This window comes from Simochromis diagramma, unplaced genomic scaffold (assembly GCF_900408965.1).
Source record: "Simochromis diagramma unplaced genomic scaffold, fSimDia1.1 OVJJ01000703.1, whole genome shotgun sequence".
In the NCBI taxonomy this organism is placed as follows: Eukaryota; Metazoa; Chordata; class Actinopteri; order Cichliformes; family Cichlidae; genus Simochromis; species Simochromis diagramma.
In genome coordinates, this window is record NW_024386914.1 from 778,385 (window position 1) to 798,356 (window position 19,972).

Sequence of the window (19,972 nt, forward strand, 5' to 3'; positions counted from 1 at the left end):
ACGTCATTTAGCGACTTCTAGCAACTTTTAGGACAGCCAATAGCGATTTTCCTTACTGAGGAGTTGGCAACACTGTCGGTAGCTGACACTAGGTCGTGTCCAAATTCATGGGCTGCATCCTCCTGAGGCCGCATTTGTAGACCGATTACGTCACAGCGACGCGCCGAAAGTTGTCCAAATTCGTAGACTCCTCCGAATGCAGCCGACAAATGCGTCCTCCTTTTCCCCGAATTTGAAGGATGGGTCGGGTGTGTCCTTCGTGGCCTACCATATCCCAGAATTCATAGCGCGGCCCAGCCAAACTCCAGTTTCCAACAATGGCGGCCGCTACTAAGTTTTAAAATTACTCATACTAATCTTTCTGGGTCACAAAATAAACTTTTAACATATTTTCAGGCGAGAAAGTAGCTGTGTAAACATCAAATATCTGCTCGGTTTATCAAGATATTGCATAGTTGCAAAAGTGCTTCGACGTTTTTGGAGACGTCTGCTACCCACCAGCTCGATAGCCAGCCGGGAGCTCGAGGGTTACTGATGCGGCCGAGAACGGCACAACTCCCGGCACATATAAGTCACTTAGACAACCTAAAAATGTTATTGTTGGGCTTTTTTCAGTGTTTTGTTTGTTCGTGAGTAAATCGGTTTGGCTGAGATTAAAGTTATTAGATTAGATAAAATAAAACTATTAATCCCCCGGGTGGGTTCCTCCGGGATTTTCACACAGCTGAATAAACGTCAAACAGAAAACTGATTAAACAGAAGTGTGAGACGGTCGAGAATTTACGCCAGTGTCCTGTTATATTTTAAATAGCAAGGAGCAGACGGCCGAGTTTATTAAACTCCACCAAGACAGCGGTGACGCAAATCTGAAGGCTAGACCGTCCAATTTCCTCAGCCGTTTACTTCCGGCCTACCCGACCTTCTGAGGACCCGGCCCACGTAGACCGCGAAGGCCGGGTCCTCAGGAGGATGCAGCCCATGAATTTGGACACGACCATACATTACACAAAACATCACATGGGGAAGACAGGTCAGAGAGGTATAACAATGGAAAAATGTACCACATGAGGAAAGATAAGGAGATACAAATAACTCCCCCCAGACTGAGCTCCAAGAGGGAGATTTTTTTGGAGTCTTGTGTGGTGAGCGTCATTATTACCTCATTATTACACATAATTTATGGACATCTATGTTCTACTTCTTTCTGTGTGCAGATGGGATGGGTTGTAGCTGACTTTGGTGAGAATTTCATGTCAATAGCAACTTTAGAAATATATTTTCTTCAATACTTTTTTAACCTGCTGTAATTCCTAATTTTCTATCAGCAAATAAAGAAGCGAAGAGTGGATCAAGACTTTTTGTACAATAGTGCAGTTATTATTATGATTTTTGTTTGGATTTGGTCATTTTCAGCATACCATGTCTTTTGCACCTCAACCCTGTGCAGAATTTTATTCACGTCAGAGTTTTAAAGACTTTGTTTTTTGCATAAGCACGAAGTGGTTCTTAAAGCTGTAGATGTGCCTTTAGATTTGTCATCTCTTTTTGTGTAATGGCGTTCCTTTTGCATGCTGTTTGTTTGTTTGTTTAGATTTCTGACAGATTTAAGGAAAGCTGCTTTATTCGCAGATTTGCAACAGACTGTAATAAACATCAATCATTCATGTCACAGCTGTTTATCACGAGATTAATGGGCTGAAAACTCTGCTGAGAGAAAAGTGCCCTCCTCTATCACTCAACCCCTCTCTATCTGTCAGGCCACGCCCACATTCTAGAACACTGGTGGTGGGCCATTGTTAGCGCTGTTGCTAGGCAACACGGAACACTGTCGTCAGGGACAACCAGCCTTTCAGTCTTTCTCTCTTTTTCTGATAGCAACACCATTACTGAGATGAGAAGCCCACGCGCACACATAGACACTCTTAGACACACACTCAGCTTCCATCTTGTGGCAGCAGTACACTGGCAGAGAATTTCACACAAACACAAGAAAACATATTGTTCATTTTCATGCCTGCCTGCTCTCACTCTCCCCCCTCCCCTCCAGCTCTCTCACTCTCCCTCTCACACACATCATTACAAACAATACTGTATGATGCAATCACCTGACATCCACTGCGTGTCTGTCACACACTCGCAGCTAATCTTTGAAATGCTTTATTATAATTCAGCACATGAGGAGGTCACAGAGACAGAATACATGAGGAGGAGGACACACATACAAAACAAACGCCCCCTTCCTCTCTCAAACCCCCCCTCAACACCTTCGACACCTCAGCCAACCTGAGAAAAAGGGGATGTTTGATTCCGACAATGAGGCAATGGAACATTTTCCTCCAAAAATAAATTAGGCGTACGTCAAAATAAAAGTAATCTGTATTTCCATCACGTCGGCAGGTGCAGAAACTTCAACACACTGATGGTAGTAACTGAAACCAGCCACAAACAAACTAATAGGAATCATTCAGCGGGAAACCTGAATCTTTGTACAAATTTAACACCAAATCATCCAGTAATTATCAAGACATTTTCTTTGAAGTTGAAATTCTGACCTACTAGTGGTGCAGTCTGTTATGGACGTGAACGTCCAAATAAAACATTTAAAATATTTTACTGCCAGTTTCTATTACAAGAAGCTGTCGCCATATTTGTCAGGTACAGATTTGTCAACATGTCAGAGCAAGCAATCATGATGGCATCACACTCATATATTTATGGAATAATAGGAGGATGCATTGAGCATAAAGCTACATGGCTATATGCTGATGATGTCAGATTATTTGCAACAAATTAACACAAATATGTGCTCTATGAAATAATTAAAAATTAATAAAGATTTTCTTTATTAAATCTGAATTTTTGGGCTTGCTGTCTGTGGAACAAAAGGATCAGGTTGTGGTTACTATTTTTTGTCTTGTGTTATTTCTTCTTTCTGGTCAAAATTCAACAAATATAGTGTTAGAAAATATAGTTCAGTATTTGTGTTTCACCTAAAGACCACTTTGTCGAAGTACTGATCAGCTACACAGGACCATAGTATAAAACACGGATGTATTTTCAGGTTGGAAAAATGAAGCCAATGCCCAAGTACCTAAACACTGCAATTTATCTGAAAGCCACTAGATGGTGGTAGCTAAGGTTGCAGAAAGACTTACGGTCCCGTTGACGTTTCTTATGTGATGTTATGCACACTTTGCTCGAGAGTTGTCTGCAGTGTTGGATGTGATACAACCAATTTTGCTGTATTGGTAGCTAAGGAAATTTGTTTTTCCCAACTAGTTGGTAGTGGTTCCTCAATGTTTCTGCTGCACACTGGGTGTAATCTGTTGCAAAAAAAAAGGTCCACCACCAAAAACCTCCTGATGTTAAATTTGGTTGCTACCAAATTCCACAGTTGACTAAAGTTTTTCATGTTTGTTTGCAAATACTTGCTAACTGCTAGGCTGCTAGGGTAGTAAAACTTGATAAAGTTTGAAGCAAACCAGAAAGGGAGAATGTTTGCCTCTATAGTAAAAGTTCGGTTTCATGAAGGCAAATAGTATCCAGTTCCAGTTTGCATCCTTCTTTTCAGTTTAACTGTAGCTTGGACGGTAACTGACTACTGTTTGTAGACAAGTCTGTCACATTCATCCAAATTATGACCACTGCAATCTGCCAGTGACCAAAGCAATCACAAGGAAGTTTTTGCTAACCATAAGGTTGCCATCAGGTCACTGAACCATTTGTAGACAAGCGTGACTGGGGATTTAGAAATAATTTTCCCAGGATTTCAAAAACCAGTGGATGGCATTACAGTATCTACATCCACCTTTTTATAGTGTCTGGCTGGAATCACATTTATGTATTTCAGGGGTTAATGTTCTCCTTTCTTAGTTACAAATCACTTATCTACTGAGTAGATAAATGATAAAGTAACAAGAGTGTGTTATAATGAAAATCTTCTAAACGTTATGTGATCCAACCCAGAAAACATGTGAAATGGCTAACATTCTTGACTGTTTCCAGATACACCATATGGACAAAAGTGCTGGGCCACACTTCCTAATCAGTAAATTCAGGTTTTTTTCAGTTCCATTGCCACAGGTGTATAAAATCAAGCACTTAGCCATGCAGCGTCCCTCTACAAACATTTTAAACATTACAAAGAGTAGGCCTCTAGCATCAGCAAAATACGTCACCAGAAGCTTCATGGCATGGGTTTCCATGGTCGAGCAGCTCCTAATGTGAGGTTGGCCCAGTACTTTCATCCATATAGCATATCAAAGGTCTGCTGATGGCAGATTGCTCAACATTCGTGAAGATAATATTTCAAAATAAGACTTTAAGAAGGCTGTGGATTCTGCCAGTCCAATCATTTTATAAGACAAATTATTGTTAACAGTAATAAAGGTTTTTGTGCACAAAGTCTCATAGGGCATGTTATCAATGGCCTACAGACGTGTTGGAAATAACATTATTTTTTTCTGTGTGTGTGGAATGTTCTGATTAGATCTTTTAGTTCAGTTCAGTTCCTTTTAGTCCCAGAGTTATACTCAGAACCTCAGAGCTCTCCAGATGATCCAAGGGTGAGTCTCTGTGCCACAAATAAACTGCAGGTGAGTTCTTCTGTTCTGGATCCTACTGGTCACCATGTGTGGTACAATATGCCCAGATACAAGTACAGAGAAACTGGTTCTGAACTCTCTTGGAGGTCCTGGCAGGGGTCTCATAGATATGAACTTTAGAGATCTGAATATTCAGGACTGGAGGTGTAACTTGAGAGCAGATTTTCTGATCCATACTTCTCTAAAAATGCATCTTGCCATTTTAAGCTTTTAGTGAAGACAGGAATTTCAAACCTTCAACTGCCACCTTTTAATCAAATGTAAAAAAAAAATGCAACAAAGTGAGTTTTGTGTTCAGTCTACTGTAGTTCATATAAACCAGAAGTGTGACTGCACCCTGAGAACTTTCCATTAAATCTAGACAAATAAAATAAATTCAGACATTTCACGACTCATTTAGACAGCAGAGTACACTTGCAAATACAAAATCTAAACACCAGATTCCACAAGAGGCAGATCAGCTCCGGACCATCTAGAGAGTTAAGAAGCAGATCATGCCGTACCAACATGAACAGAGCCCAATAAGAATCAATCAAGGTGCCTTTAATGTTCTTGAGGAGGAGGTAGACAGAAGAGACAGATAACAGTGATGTGGTAGTCCTACTGTGGTGAAGTTGTAGTCCTTAATAACAGTCCTGAATCACGTCCTGCTGAGGTCAGTTTGTATCCTCTCTGTGGTGATTTTTTTTTTCCCTTTGAGGTTAACGTGTCATCCGGTTTTGGTCAGACTGTAATTGTTTCTGTGGTTAAGTCCTGAATCTTCCTGGTTTGGCTACAATGGGGTTTGTGGTTTGCTAGGAGGAGGAAGAAGAGGAAGCAGGTGACAGTTTTATCACAGATTGTGAAGGCTGTACACAAACATACATAATCTGTGCCATGATCACAAACTATATACCATATATACGGCTTCTGTTCACATTATCGGACATCTCAAGACAGCAAGACTACAGCTGACCAAAATTATACTTTATGTACTAAAATCAAAAAGTGCAACTGTGAGAGAGCAGAATGTGGAAGAATTGTAGCTCAAAGGTCAGATCAGGAGTTCTACTACCATGCTAGTTGATATTATGGCAAACTGTGTGTTGTGCACCCTGAGTTCACTCTCAGGTGTCAGGCTGCCAATGCAGAGTTCTGCTCCAACATCCCGAGGCAGGGTCCTGAGGGGTTAGAGGATGACTTCCACTATGCAACCTAAGCCATGTTGGGCTGCACATGAATTTGAACACCCTGAAAGGAAGAGTAGCCAATTTAATCAGGTATAGTTATTTTTTCTATTTACTTCGAACTGTCAGACAATCAGCTTTTCACTGGTAATGTCTTGGATGTTTATGTGAACACCGCTTACATACCTTAAAGATATGTTATTCATAAAAGAAATCCAGATTAAGGAGTTTGGACCTTGACCCAGAACAAGAACAGTCTTCTATAAAAGCACGTCAGCACGATGCTTCAGTGGTAAGCCCTGTTGCATGTTCTCCCCATGTTTGAACAGCTTTTCTCTGAGAACTATGGTTTTGTCATAATTGCCATAACTGAAAACCAGGCTAGACTTATGCTCCCTGTTTAGGATAAGGACACTCTCACAAAATCCAGGAAGCCAGAAAGAGATGTTTCATCTCAATTGTTTTACTTCCTGGTAATATAAGTGTTATGGAAAAAGAAAAAAAAAAAGTTGCTACATTGCACAGTACACAAAGCGTCCTTGCAATGATGTTACTATTAACATAATACTTTTTCTCTTAGCAAAATATGTTTGTCAGCAAGATTGCTGAATTTCATGAAATCTGTTTACTGGTTTACATTTGGTACTAAAGTTTGTATAATTTCTTATATTTACTGAAGATTATTTCCAGAAAGCTCTTTCCTGTGGGTGGCCAGTCAGAGGTGAGGTAATGTTAGCTACATGATTTTCCTAGTGTCAGGGGGATTACAGTGAGAGTAATCCATTGTCATTAGTTTAACAGGACCAAACTGGCATATATTGTTATTTCAGAATGATGTCTATAAGTAACAACAGGAAATCCTATGCTACAAACTGGGCTTTTCTTCTTCTGGGAGAGACTACCTTCCTTTGGTGTGGACTTTGGGCTTTGTGACTTGATGGACCTTTACAGAAAAGCTACATAACACATTAGAGGAAATGGATAAAACGGTCACAATGTTGGCACTTAAAATGATTTCTATGTAATTAATACATGTTTATGTGAATGAGATTGTCAAGACTGTTCTGGAACTTACAAAAACACTGCTTTGATTGCCTTTTTCCATCCTTTTTCTTCTTTTATTTTCAGACATTTTTAAATCAAGGCTACATGAGGTACACCAGGCTAAGGTAAACTTCATGTTGAGGTCCATACTGGGATCTGAAATGGATAATCTACCTTATTGATAACACCACCCGCTTTTTGCCAGAGCAATCACGTGACCGGAACATCTGGCCAAAACATCTGGTCAAGCTTACAAAGAAGCCCAACTTCCCAAATCTAACATTTACTGCTGAAAGCAGGTACAGAACACTCTCTCTGCTGTTGGCTTATTGATCTTTGATGCCATGCCTCTATTTTCTGTTTTTCGGGGTCAGGTTGCATTGATAGCAAACTATGCAGGGTATTATTCTCCCAATGTCTGCAACATTTTTCAGTTACCCGTGGGAGTTCCCAGTTTTCTCTTGGCTGAAATGGGATCTACAATCTGCATGGCTCCTTCAAGCTTGGATTGTACTGGAACCTTCCAAAGGACAGTACTCAGAGGGAATCTCTAATTAGATGCTCAAACCACCACAGCTGGCTGCTTTTGATGCAAAAGAGCAGCATCCGAGATCCTTACCCTACCTATAAGGCTGAGACCCGATGAAAGAAAGTCTAAAAATCAGTCCATAAAAAGTGGATTAGATCTTGACACAAAGAACTGCTAAAAGTAGAGGTACAGGGCAATACTCTTGCATTTTCACCAGTAGATGTCAGATTTCATATACCCTCAAAGATGTAGTTTTGATACAATTTCATGTAATTTTAAGAACAGCCTAGCTACAGACATAGTGGCAGCTTTGTTCCAGCACTAGTCTTTGAATTGATTGCAACTCTATGAGTAAGCCGTAAGAGAACCGTTAATGTTTCGATATTCATCCAGTCAAGCTTGCAATGGAACAACCTGAGCTTTTCGAAATTTTTATGTAATAGATTAGAGCTACAGAATTTATAGATTATTTTTATGTGGCTACTTAGCGGCCTATCCTTTCAATAGTCAAGGCCTGAACTGTTTGTTAAGAAAAACAAACAGGAGAAGTGATAGACAATTTAGAGGTCTGGAACAAGTTTGTTTAGCCAGTACAAATACAGACTAGTATCTGTTCTAGCCAGTTAGCTTGCTACGGTCTGGACATTCTGTGTGCGCCTTTTTAAGAATTGATTTATAAATTTACCTTTACACAATCTTGGGAAAAACATGCAATTATGGCATCACCACATCAATTGGCCAAGTCCGGTTGCCTGTGACCAAACTGCCCCCTCTTCCTCTCCTTCTGTCTAGCTACTCCCTGTTCCAGCTGAGGTGGGATTTATAGTCTCAAACTGTCATCCATACAGTATGAAATTGTAATCCTGTCGCAGAGAATCAATTTCAGTTCCAGAGGTTGTAGTCCTTTTGCTGATTTTGCAGTCCGTGTGATGGTGACTTCCTGCTAGGCCTCCAGATTTTGGTTCTGTTGGTGGAGGGAAGGCTAGAAGAACCAACGAAATGCCTCACTGGCTGGGACAGAGGGAGGCCGCTAAGAATAGGAGACAAAATGTGGCGTGAGACAGAGGAAAACTGACAGTAAAATCGAAATGACAAAATAAATACATACCTAAATGTCTGTTTCTATTATTTCTTTCCTGAATCTTAGTCTTTTACCTTTGACTTTTTTTCAGTTAAATTGTAAATATTGGATCACATCAGCATCAACGCTGGCTCGCAGTTTCTGCTGTGTTTCTTGAACCGTTTGTGTGGGTAAACACATCCGCAGTGATGCAGGCTGTAGATCAAAGTCGGTCTGCTGCGACTATACTCTGCCTTCCTCTGAAAAGCTGCCAGCAGAACTTCATAGAGTCAATATAGATTTCCTGTCTTGTCACCTTGTGATAAAGTTTAATTTCATTATAATTTGGGGTTTGGGATATAAATTAACTTTGAAAAATGAACAGCAGATCTCTTTGACTGTGTGGATACACAAACTATCACTGGTTTAGTTTAATACTGAGATAATCTTAAAAAAAAGAGGGTTTGTCGAAAGAAGAGCCACCAGTCACCAAGTAAAGTATTCACCTGTAAAGGGAAAGCATGTAAAAACAAGTTCTTTAATATAAATTAAAAGGTGACCCCAATAATGAAACAGTCCCTGATAGGTTTGTAGCTTGAACCTATTCGCTGGAACGTTGAAGACAATATAATATTTCTAAGCATAAATGACAATCAACAATACAAAACCTAACAGTCCCCAGCATTTTTGGGGGTGTGGCCTCTTTGAGAGATGGTTGGCGACACAGGTTCAGCTCTGCTACATTTGGACTGTTTGATCTCTTTGAGCCTTTTGGAGGATATTATTGCAATTATCTGATGATTAATATAGTCGTAATAGACTAATATATTTCAATGCAACTTTTCCTGTTGCTTTCGATCTTTTAATAAGATAGTAAGATAATAAGTTTCTTTTATGGTCCATGAAATAGTCTTTATACACCCCTGTACAGCTGCAATTCTGTATGGTCAGTGGTCTGTGGTTTTCAGTAGCGATACATTGTACATTGACAGAGCCATATGTGACAATTTCGCTATTTTTAACCAACTATGACACATGTACTCTTCTTCTGTGTGAAACTGAAAAATATGTTTAAGAAAAAAACCTGAAAGACAAAAATGTTACTTCTCAGAATATACTACCACTTCATTTCCTTTATGGTGGTTTCCATCATATTCAACAAAATATGAGCTCAGTATTAAACTGGCTAAGTTTCATGTGACTATAATAAAATGCTTTCCCTTCATATGCTCTGGGTAAAAGAAGGCGTAGAAAAGTGCAGAACCAGTCAAAATGTGGGAGGTTTTTGTAAGATGTTTAAGATGTTGTGCAGTCTCACTTGAAGCATAATTTTTCAATCTGCATAATTGTTACATTGCTGTTTTTTTGTTTTTGTTTGTTTTTTTCTTTTTTAATCTTCAATGGGGGTTTTTCACAGTTCTCCCATTCCTGGTGAACTCCTGTTGCTCCTGTCCTATTCTGACCTACTTGTCAACCAATTAGCATTTGGCAGATGCAAATGTCATATGGTAGCAATCTGTAGTTAGGATTTTGGAGGCCAGGATGGGAGCACGTCTGCGGTTGAAAACCCTTCTCTGCTCACTCCGTGAATAGAAAAATGTTTGAAGTGAAACCGAGTGTAAAAAACAATGAAAAGTTTCCACCGCTGCCATGATCTCTCTTTGTATTTTATAACTTCACTCTTCTTTTTGGCTGGCTAACGGACCAACAACAAAACAAGCAAGAATGGCCCACAGACCAGTTGTACCACTTAGTTGTACACTGGCGCCACTGCAGGTAGAAGGGCCATCCTTAGACTCGAACCATAAATTCTGCGTAATGAGGGACATGTGGTCACCCTACCTGCTAAGAGTTGACCATCGAAGAAGTCTGTGCTTCAGTTTTGGTCAGTGACACTCACTAATTAGCACAGTTAACTGATAACTCAATTACATCATCTCATCCAAATATGGTCGCTTCTAGCTCCACAACCGCCAACATGACGATGGACATGAAGTTGAAATTAAGGCTTCAAAACTGGACTTCTTGTGACGACGCAAAAGTGACGACGCCTACATATGCGGGGTATGATATCCTTGCATATGTTGCATCGAGTGCACTGAAATCAGCTTTGACTGGTTTTGAAATCACTTTGAAGTTAGTGGCCAGTTTGCTCTGGGCTCTGACAGGTTATCCTGCTGCAGAGAAAGGTGGAGAAAACTACCCAGGGTGCTTTGCTGTTCATCTCACAGAGTAAACTTGGTGCCAGGCTGAGAGTTTGTCAGGTCGACATCAAAGAGAGCGGAAAGAATGAGGCAAGAGTGTGAAACCACCTGCTGACACACACACAGAGAGGGAGAGAGAGAGTTGCCCTCACAAACATTCACATACTTTGTAACACACACACACACACACACGCCGCTGTCACTTGCCGTTAGCCTCCACAGGTCCAATTAGCGTGTAATTGAGGAAGATTATGGCTGCTAATTCACTCTCTTCCCATCACACACACACAGTGTTTCAGCGCGTGTCCTCACAGCACATGTGTGCAGATGAGGGAATAATTAGTGATAGTTTGTAGCGATTCCCACAGGAAGTGCGTGTGCGTGTGTGTGTGTGTGAGAGAGAGAGAGAAAGGGAGAGAGATATATAGAGTCATCAGTGAGGTCGAATGCTGGTGTCAAAGAATTATTGATCGCCACTAATTCTTATTGCGCTCACACACTCTTATACACACGCACGCACACAGCAGTGGTAGATCACATAAATATTCGCTGTTCCCTCCCTCTCGCCCGGCCGCTTTATCACCGTGAATCAGTGTTGGTGTGTGTGTGTGTGTGTGTCTGCTGGCGGCTTGCCAGACCTCAGCAGGGACCGAGCTCTCGCATTTCACCACCCACCATCTGCACAGCACTCACACACACACACTCAGCAGGGTGAGCGATGCCTTCCAGCTCGAGCATCACTGCCAGTGATCTGGGTTAAGTGAGCCAGGACACACACCGAGACACACACGCACACCGAGATGCACACATACACACAGACAGAGATGCGCACACACACAGAAGAAAGAGAAGGTGAGACATACATTTGCTAACGTCCAGCCAATGCTGTGCGTGTGCACGTGTGTATGCGTGCGTGTGCGTGCATGAACTCACCTCCAGCACCCCCCCTCCTCCCCCCGGCTTCTTCTTCAGCTCCTCGCACTTCCTGAACTTGCAGATCTGGTGACCCGTCTTCCTGTTGCGGCACGATGAGCAGACGCCACAGTTGATGAGCCGCCTGCACGGCCCGCACACGCCACATCGCTTCCTCTTTCTTTTAGCCACCGTCCCGGATGACGAAGATGATGATGACGACAGGGAAACGGCCGCCGCTGTCACGCCTGATGATGGGGGCGAGGAGGAGGAGGGGCAGGGGGAGGAGTTGGCATGCTGCTGGCAGTCTGTTAGCGCCCGCTGGCCGCCTGTCATCTGAAAGGCGCTGCTAGCGTCTGAGATCCCGCCCCCTGCTGACCCCATCGCCATAACAATGACCCCGGGAGGTAGTCCCAGCCCCCCCAGGAAGCTGCCACCCATAACCCCTCCTCCGTTGCAGCTGCCACCCTCTGATAGGCCTATCATGTCCGCGTGGGTGTGTCCCTGCTTGTTCATGACGCCACAGTCTGTTCCGCCACTGTATCCAGGAAGGAAGTTCCCGTTGCTTGATGCCATGGCGTGATGGTGTGCCGTTCCCTGTGAAACAGGAAGTGAGGCAGTGTGTCCGTGTTTCTCAGCCCCTCCACCGTCACTGCTCCCACCACCTCCTCCCCCTCCCGACCCACTGCTGCTGCTCTGGTGCATGCTGGTACTATGGGGGTGCGAGGAGGTCATGTGACCCGGCGTCGCAGAGGGGTGATGATGGTGGTGGGGGTGGTGCGTCGGCGTGGCCGCCACGGGTTTAGGTCGGCCCCAGAACATTGCCGCCGGGTGGTTCATGTTCATGTTCATGTTGTCGTGGCAACCCCAGGGCGTCGTCGCCATAGCCCCAAGTCTGGCAGCGGTGGGAGGGAAGATGGGGGCGGCCGCGGCCAAGCGGGCGGCCAGTTTGGCTGACTGAGGGAAGTTTGTAACGTTCATGTTCATATTGACGTTGGTCTTGTAGAAACTGGCGATGGAGGAGCGGTAACGATCCATCTCTGTAGTGTAGTCCAGCATGGGAGCCAGGCCCGACACCTGCAGGACATAGCACCAATCACTGTTATCAATACCAGCCATAATCAATTTAAAAAAGCACACGGATAAAGTGGCTTTACAGGGAGGTTGGTGGGCAGAGCTGTCTTCATGGAGCAAAATACAAAGGACAGAGCGGTTCACCTGTTAATGGAGCCTCAAATATCAGCAAACACCAAGGCGACAGAGTTGATACTATGCCTAATGACGACTGCTAAAAGCTGGCTACACACCAACAAGTCCACCTTTGAATTGCCCAACAAAACCAAAATGAAGGTGTTGGGGTGGCCTAGCCAAAGTCCAGATTGAGCTGCGGTTGATCTGATATCCTCGTGTTGGTGTTGTTCCCAGATCATCATACTAAATGTTGTTCCAGGATCAACATTGCAAGTGACCAATCAGAATGTTGTGACGTCATACTTTTGCAACTTCGGGAAAAACCGGCGTAAAACAAAAAACTGTACTAAAGCTGCGTGAAACCGCCTCTATCCGCCGATCAACGGACCCTGACCCTAACCGTAACCCTTTAATAAACAGTAAGCAGAATTGATATTGTCCTTGCAACATTGGAATTTCATAAATGCACGAATGGCTTGGTGCGCAAAAGAATAACGTCACAACAATGTGATTGGTCACTTGCAATGTTGAACCTGGGACAACATTTTCATGATGGTCTGGGAACAACACCAACACGAGGATATCAGATCATCCATTGAGCTGCTGTGGCATGACCTTAAACAGGCTGCTCATGCTTGAAAACATTCCAGTGTGGCTGAATTAAAACAATGCTGCAGAGTAAAAGTGGGCCAAAATTCCTCCACCATGACACGAAAGACTCATTGGCATTGCAGTCATTGCTTCCAAGGGTGGAACAACCAGGTACTGTTTAGAGCAGGGGTCCCCAATCCCAGTCCACGAGGGCCGGTGTCCCTGCAGGTTTTAGATATGTCCTTGTTCCATCACAGCTGATTTAAATGGATAAATTACCTTCTCAACATGTCTTGAAGTTCTCCAGAGGGCTGGTAATGAACTAATCGTGTGATTCAGGTGCGTTGACCCAGGGTGTTATCTAAAACCTGCAGGGATACCGGCCCTCGCGGACTGGGATTGGGGACCCCTGGTTTAGAGAACAATTACTTTTCACAAAGGAACTAGTGGGTTTGGATAGCTTTTTTCCTTAATAAATGAAACCATCATTTAAAAACTGTGTTTTGTATTTACTCAGGCTATCTTTGTCTAATATTGACATTAAATCTAAACGATTTACTGAATTTCCCAGAGGGATTAATAAAGTTTTATCTAATCGAATCTAAAAAAGAATCCAAGACATATATGCAAATCGCTACAAAATCTGGAAGGGAGCAAATACTGTTGCACAGATCTGTTCCACGTTTTCCTTCCTTCACAGCTCACAAAGAAATATCCGCTGTATTCACCAGTGCAGTTTTATTCATCTCTATTATTTGCCTACAAACATTCGTTCATGAGAGCCAATCTAAGAACTACTTTATTCCAAAGTACAACTCTTAATGAACAGTACCACATTCTGTCTTTGTAGTAAATCCATTTTTGCCTAGACTTCGTCTGTCGTCTCACTGCAGGAAACATTTATTTTGCAGTTGGTCTGACCACACCGTCGCTGTATTCTCTGGAGCAGAGTGACAAGAAGGAAACTGAAAAGTAAAAGTTCTGTAAATGTGAGCATTAATTAAGCTGGCAGTGAAAATGTGGGGGTCATTTTCACAGCTAATGGATCAATCCTTAAAAGACTTGTTTCGTTCTTTGAAAGTAACGCAGTGGATTGGACTAATGAGAAAGCGTATTGACCGAACAATCGACCAGCTGACCCTGAGATCGGCGCCCTCGCAGCAGAGCAGCGGTGGGTTCTGTAATTGATGCCTACCTGGATGATCTAATTGAGTTTTTGGCAATGACCCGAGGCCAGTTTCAACAGGAACCTTCTAAATTTAATTTGATTTAACCTTCGCTTCACCCGCTGATTCTGCAGCCCTGCACTGGGAGACCAACATGGATGCAAAAGTTTACACGTCAACTCACCTGTCCCTGTCCACCGTAGCCATGGTGATTTGGGTGATGGTGCGAGGGGGCTGAGCTTCTCTGGAGCATCGAGGAGAGGTCACTGTCCACACACACGCCACTCGTCATGCCCGACATGACCTCACGCACACATATACATACAAGCGCACACACACACTCACTCACACACACTCAGGTGGGCTTTGTTGCACAGGAAGCTAGTTAGTTCTGCGTGGTCGCCACGTTTTGCTCTGAAAGTAAAAAGAAAAGTCAGGTGAAGGTGCTGCATTCAATAAAGAAAACCCTCACTCTCGTGGATCATCTTTTTCAGGCTCAGCAACAAGATTTTCTGTGGTTTTAGTCCCACAAATGCACAACTCTGTTTCTTGTGAAGCTCGCACACAAGAATTTCACTCACATGTACTGTACCAATGTACCTGCACATGTGATGTGACAATAAAAGTGATTTGATTTGATTTGACAAATGATCTACAGAGAGTATTTTAATGTAGCTGATTGATTGGTCAGTTAAGTCGGCAGGCCATTACCCTCAGTTATTCACATCTAATCTGAAAGTAAACCCAGAAAGTAAAGCCGTCAGAGGACATGAAAGACCGACTATCCTGTGACAGCAAGCGAGGGGAAATCCCTTAAGCCTGCATTCCCTCTGAGGTTCAGCAGGGGGCGACTGCTCATAGCTGCAAAAAGAAGTCTAACTGTGTAGAAGTCTGATTCTAACTCGATGTCTGACCTCGGCTAATGCTTTCCTAATGAATTTAAAAAATTATAGGAAATTTAGTCGAGAATAAGCTCTCCTCAAATCATCACATCAACAGCTCACTTGGTTTCAAAAACCATGATGGCAGCGCACAAAACGCTCCAACAAACTACCTGGTGACATCACGGTGGCTACGTCTTGTCTTTTATATGGAGATGGCGATGACACAAGGCTGCAAACAAAAGAGGAAACAAAGAACAAGCTGCCATCTTCTTCTTCTTCCTTTGTGGAATTCCCTTTTCCTCAGGTGATGACGTGCCCTTGAGCAAGCAAGCGCCGAATCCCCACCAGGGACACCACAACATCCGATATCGAGTGAACTGAGGCCGCTATTTGTAGCTCGTCAGCGTCGGTTTCAAGGCCAGGTCGTGACCCCAGTGCTTCCACGGAGGGCACTCAATAGGCAAAAAAGTTCACGTAAGGCAGATCTCAGGTCCAAGCAGAGGCCTCGAAATATCAGAAAGGGTGGAATAATCTGATTATAAGTGACCTCTGACCTCTCGGTGTGCACACGCACAGACTCACACACAAATGGTTAAGTCCAACTGTAAAGGAGTCATTGTCGTTTGTGAGCGTGTGCAGAATAAACGGGCTGCAAATGTGTGAGCTTGAAAATGTGTTTGCATGGAGAAAGAAAGAGACTGAAATTGTGTCCCTGTGTGTGTGTGTGTGTGTGTGTGTGTGTGTGTGTGTGTGTGTGTGCATGTCTATGTGAAAAGAATTGAATGTGCGCAGCCTCAAATGTGTGTGTGCGTCCGTGCGCTCTGCTCTGCGTGCGTGTGCGCAGCCAGTGTGTACGTCAAGCCTGTGTGTGTCTGTGTGTGTGTGTCTCTCGCAACATCCCCCCCCCCCCCCCTTCCTCACCACCACCACTCTCCCACTCCCCCGAGGCGTAACTAATTACCCTGTCTGGTCAACCGGGCTGGCGCGAGCTCCGACAGAAGGTCATGGTGGCCACCGGCCGCGAGGGGGGAAAACGGCTCTCCCACGCGACACATTAACACCTCCCCTCCTTCCCCCCCCCCCCTCCCCCGGCACAGCACGAGAAAGGAAAAGGAAGGAGGGAAGGGAGGGGAAGAAGGAGGAGAGGGAGGGGGGAGGGTGAGTGTTGGGGGGGAGGGGGGTCAATCAAAAAAAAAAAAAAATAGCCAGACTCGATAACAAGCGGTAAATACCGTGAACACAGCATGCAGTCCGACAGAGAGAGGAGGAGTAAACGAGAAGATGGACGGCGCTTGCTGCTGCTGCTACTTACCGGGCCCGCGAGGAGGAGGAGGTGGTGGAGGAAGAGGGTGATGAGAAGAAGAGGAGGAAGGAGGAGAAGAGGAAGAAGACCGTCTGGGAATTAGCCCGCCACGGATCATGGCTGGCGGGAAGGAGACAGAGAGAGAGAGGAAAGGAGAGGAGAGGAGGGGTAGGGGGGAGAAAGGAGCACCGGGAGGGATTTGTCGGTCTGTTGGTACCGAGGAGAGGAGGAGGAGGAATGGAGGGGGGGGGGAGGAGGAGGAGGGGGAGGGGGGTAACGGATAACGGGGGGCGGATGGATAATCACCTGGGCTTGGCACAAGCCAGTGCGAGGCAGGGAGAGAGACACACAGAGAGAGAGAGAGAGAGAGGCGTTAAATTAGCCCGGGTGAGGCGAGGAGGAAGCAGCTCTGTGGAGACCCTGCAGGGGTGGGAAAAAGAGACGAGCTCGAGGAAAGGAAAAAAAAACGGCACCATGGGAAGAAAGGAGAAGGACGGGGGAGAGGGAGGGGGTAGGGGGTGATGAATAATGGCGGAGGTTATGAACGGATACGTGCGTCGCTCTTGCGACAGAGTGAAGGGAGCGAGGGAGGGGGGAGGGTGGTGGCAGGGGGTACACACAACGCTGATGTTCAGTAACAGGGAGGGGAGGTGTGTGTGTGTGGTGGCTTGTGCCCTCCGCCGTGTCTCCTGTTGTCAGCGGCGCCCGTGGCGACGTGCCGTGGCGTGTGCGCAGTGTGAACGGTCTGATTGGCACTGAGGCGAGGTGAGGCGAAAACAGGAGGCGCGAGACCCTGCAGATGATTGGCTGCCTGCCGGTAACAGAGAGAGATGGAGAGACCTTAGAAACCACACGGAGAGAGAGAGCTGAGCGAGGAAACACTGAATGAATTTACTCGCTATTTTTGTGACAGTGTGGATGATTTTAACTGAGTCCTGTGACTTTGTTGGATTGCTGTTGTATTATTAGTGCGATTGTTTACTACATTTTTGTTAATGTGGACTTGTTGGACCCAGATGTGCCCACATTTAAAGAGGTCGGAGGGTAAAGTTATCAGAATGTTGTGGTTGTTACTCAAAAAGTTTAAAGCGTTAAACTTTACTTGTTACTTTCCTTAAAAGCAATGCAGTGTGTTGCTTATTTACTCTCCAGAGAAACTAATTTGGTTACTGTTACTTTTGCTTAACTCTGTAACATGAACTTAAACACACTGTCACATAACGTGATAACAATATAAACCTGAGGCTACAGTTCCACGCACCGCCACAAACCCCTATCCTCATCATATATGCTAATGAGAATACACATATGATTTTTCTTATAGTACAAATACAAAAACAACAACAACAAACTTTGAAGTGATTGCTGGTGCATATAAAGCACCTTTCCGCTTAGTCTGGGGAGTTGTTTCACCCGCACCTTGTCTAACAATTGCACACACATACACACCCACAAACACACACACACACAGGCTCATCAGGTACGGCATCTTGCCCAAAAATATTTTTTTACATAAAGAGTAGAGCAGCCAAGGACAGTAGACAACCTGCTCTTCCTCTCCACTACAGCAGCAAAGCAGCTTTGCATTGACTCAGAATCGAACCCGGATCAACTGCTCTAACTACGGCTGCAACGATTCATCGAGTAATTCCAGTAATTTGATTATAAAACTCTTGACACAGACAGTGCATCATTTAACACATGACTCTGCAGTATGCCGATGTGTTAAATCAGCAGTCCCCAACCTTTTTTGTGCCACAAACCGGTTTGTGTCCGATGATACTTTCACGGACCGGCCTTTAAGGTGTCGCAAACAAATACAACAAAATAAAACCAGTACCGGTACCCAAAAAAAGAATTCTTCATAACACACAGGAAAAAACCCGGGGAAACCAAGTCAATGATAAAAATGATTTAAAAAAAAATAACGATAAAAAACAATAAAAACCCTGAAAACAGTACATTTCACACCCAAGCCTCAACTGTCACGGCCCGGTACCAAACGCCTCACGGACTGGTGGATTGGGGACCGCTGTGTTAAATGATGAAAAGACAAACATTTCATTCTTGTAACTAAAAACAGCTCTGCAGTAGGAACGTATTTAGGAGCAGTGTTTGAATAAAAAGTCTGAAAACATTAAGCCCACACAGCCCCCAGTTTTAAACAAAAACACAGATAACATAGCAGCAGTGATGATGACGCTGCCACAGTTTTTTTAATGAGATGGTGAGCTCAAACTGAGTAAAAGAAAGAGTGTTTCTAGTGTTTAAAACAGAGGCCCTGTTCCTGTAATCACCATTAAAACCTTAACTGGGAAAAAGCTAGCAGGAGTCCTTCATCAAACCACCTGATCAATAAACTCCGACATGAAGAAAAGGAAAAGGAAACTGGCATTTCCCTCCACCACTGTTTGTTTTACACAGCAAAAAGTCTGCAGTAAGCCTCCAGAAGGTGTATTCAAATTTTATATGGAAGCGATACCTCCAGCAAATAGTGGTGACTCTAAAGGGGGGCATGGGGTGTACTAGTCCAGATTTATTTCAAGGCTTTCGTACCATTTTTCAGATTGAAAGTGGAGTAATATAAAATATTTTATCAATTAAACTGGATTCACGTTTAAAAATATAAAAATAAAAGCTTTTTTCACAGGCCAATAAAAATGTACATGGGCAACTCTGAGCCACTGACGTGAGGGTTGTTGTTCGGTTGGACGCTATTAGTTAACGTCTATATCATCATAGCGTCTGTTTTCCGCAGGACAAAAAGTTGCCTCCAAGAAAACAGGCAAGAAAACAGAGTAAAGGTATGCTTTATTTTCGATTGCGTATATATCTTATTTTATTTGACTTTGCCCTTTGATCGTACTTGAGATTATTTATATATTTTTGAATTTAAGAAAATGTTTTCAGTATGAAATGTACATCCAATCAAAGAGTTTAGTTTTGTTGGTTTTTTATACAAAATCTATTTTATGCAGTTAAACTTTAAAACATTGTAATTTCTAAAATGCAAACTAATATGCAGTTCATTCTGAAAGACCTGTGGGTTATTTTTTTTTCTTTGAATGGGTTTTATTGCTCATTGATAAGACAAAAGCATTTCTTATCCGATTAAAAGACAGACTAACTGATAACTAACTCGATTACCAAAATAATCGATAGCTGTAGCCTTAGCTCTAACAAGTATACCACCAATACTTAAAAATGCAGGTCAAATGGAGGCTCCAGTGTCCAAGCCTAATTCCTCATCACTGCCTTTGTTACCTGTTGAAGTTCAGGCTCTGGCTGCTGGGCTCAGGTCTGCATACACTCAGCTTT

At 43.6% G+C, this 19,972-nt stretch overlaps 1 protein-coding gene across 3 annotated transcripts; it reads right to left on the minus strand.

Annotated features, from left to right (window-relative positions):
• Positions 1–1,349: 1,349 nt before the first annotated feature.
• LOC120736358 (CXXC-type zinc finger protein 5-like) lies at positions 1,350–18,531 on the minus strand. Of its 3 annotated transcripts, XR_005696482.1 has the most exons (5): positions 16,664–18,531; positions 14,652–14,881; positions 11,541–12,596; positions 8,029–8,373; positions 1,350–5,398 (listed from the first exon to the last, which is right to left on the minus strand). XR_005696482.1 is itself a non-coding variant. In XM_040036402.1 (4 exons), the coding sequence occupies exons 2-4, from the start codon at positions 14,766–14,768 to the stop codon at positions 8,326–8,328; spliced, it is 1,221 nt and encodes a 406-aa protein (XP_039892336.1). In that variant the 5' UTR covers positions 14,769–14,881; positions 16,664–18,531; the 3' UTR covers positions 7,198–8,325. The 3 variants fall into 3 exon arrangements, 2 of the variants coding, with proteins under 2 accessions (XP_039892336.1, XP_039892337.1); XM_040036402.1 differs by lacking the exon at positions 1,350–5,398 and having other exon boundaries at positions 7,198–8,373; XM_040036403.1 differs by lacking the exons at positions 1,350–5,398; positions 16,664–18,531 and adding an exon at positions 15,522–16,267 and having other exon boundaries at positions 7,198–8,373.
• Between the last annotated feature and the right edge of the window lie 1,441 nt (positions 18,532–19,972).

Bases quoted from the DNA above. Each gene is read 5' to 3' on its own strand.
- LOC120736358 (XM_040036402.1), bottom strand. From the start codon at position 14,768: ATGTCGGGCATGACGAGTGGCGTGTGTGTGGACAGTGACCTCTCCTCG. The intron at 12,597-14,651 runs GTGAGTTGACGT...TATGTCCTGCAG, and splicing joins GCTACGGTGGACAGGGACAG to GTGTCGGGCCTGGCTCCCAT. The intron at 8,374-11,540 runs GTGAGTTCATGC...TCCTATTCTTAG, and splicing joins GAGGAGGGGGGGTGCTGGAG to CGGCCTCCCTCTGTCCCAGC.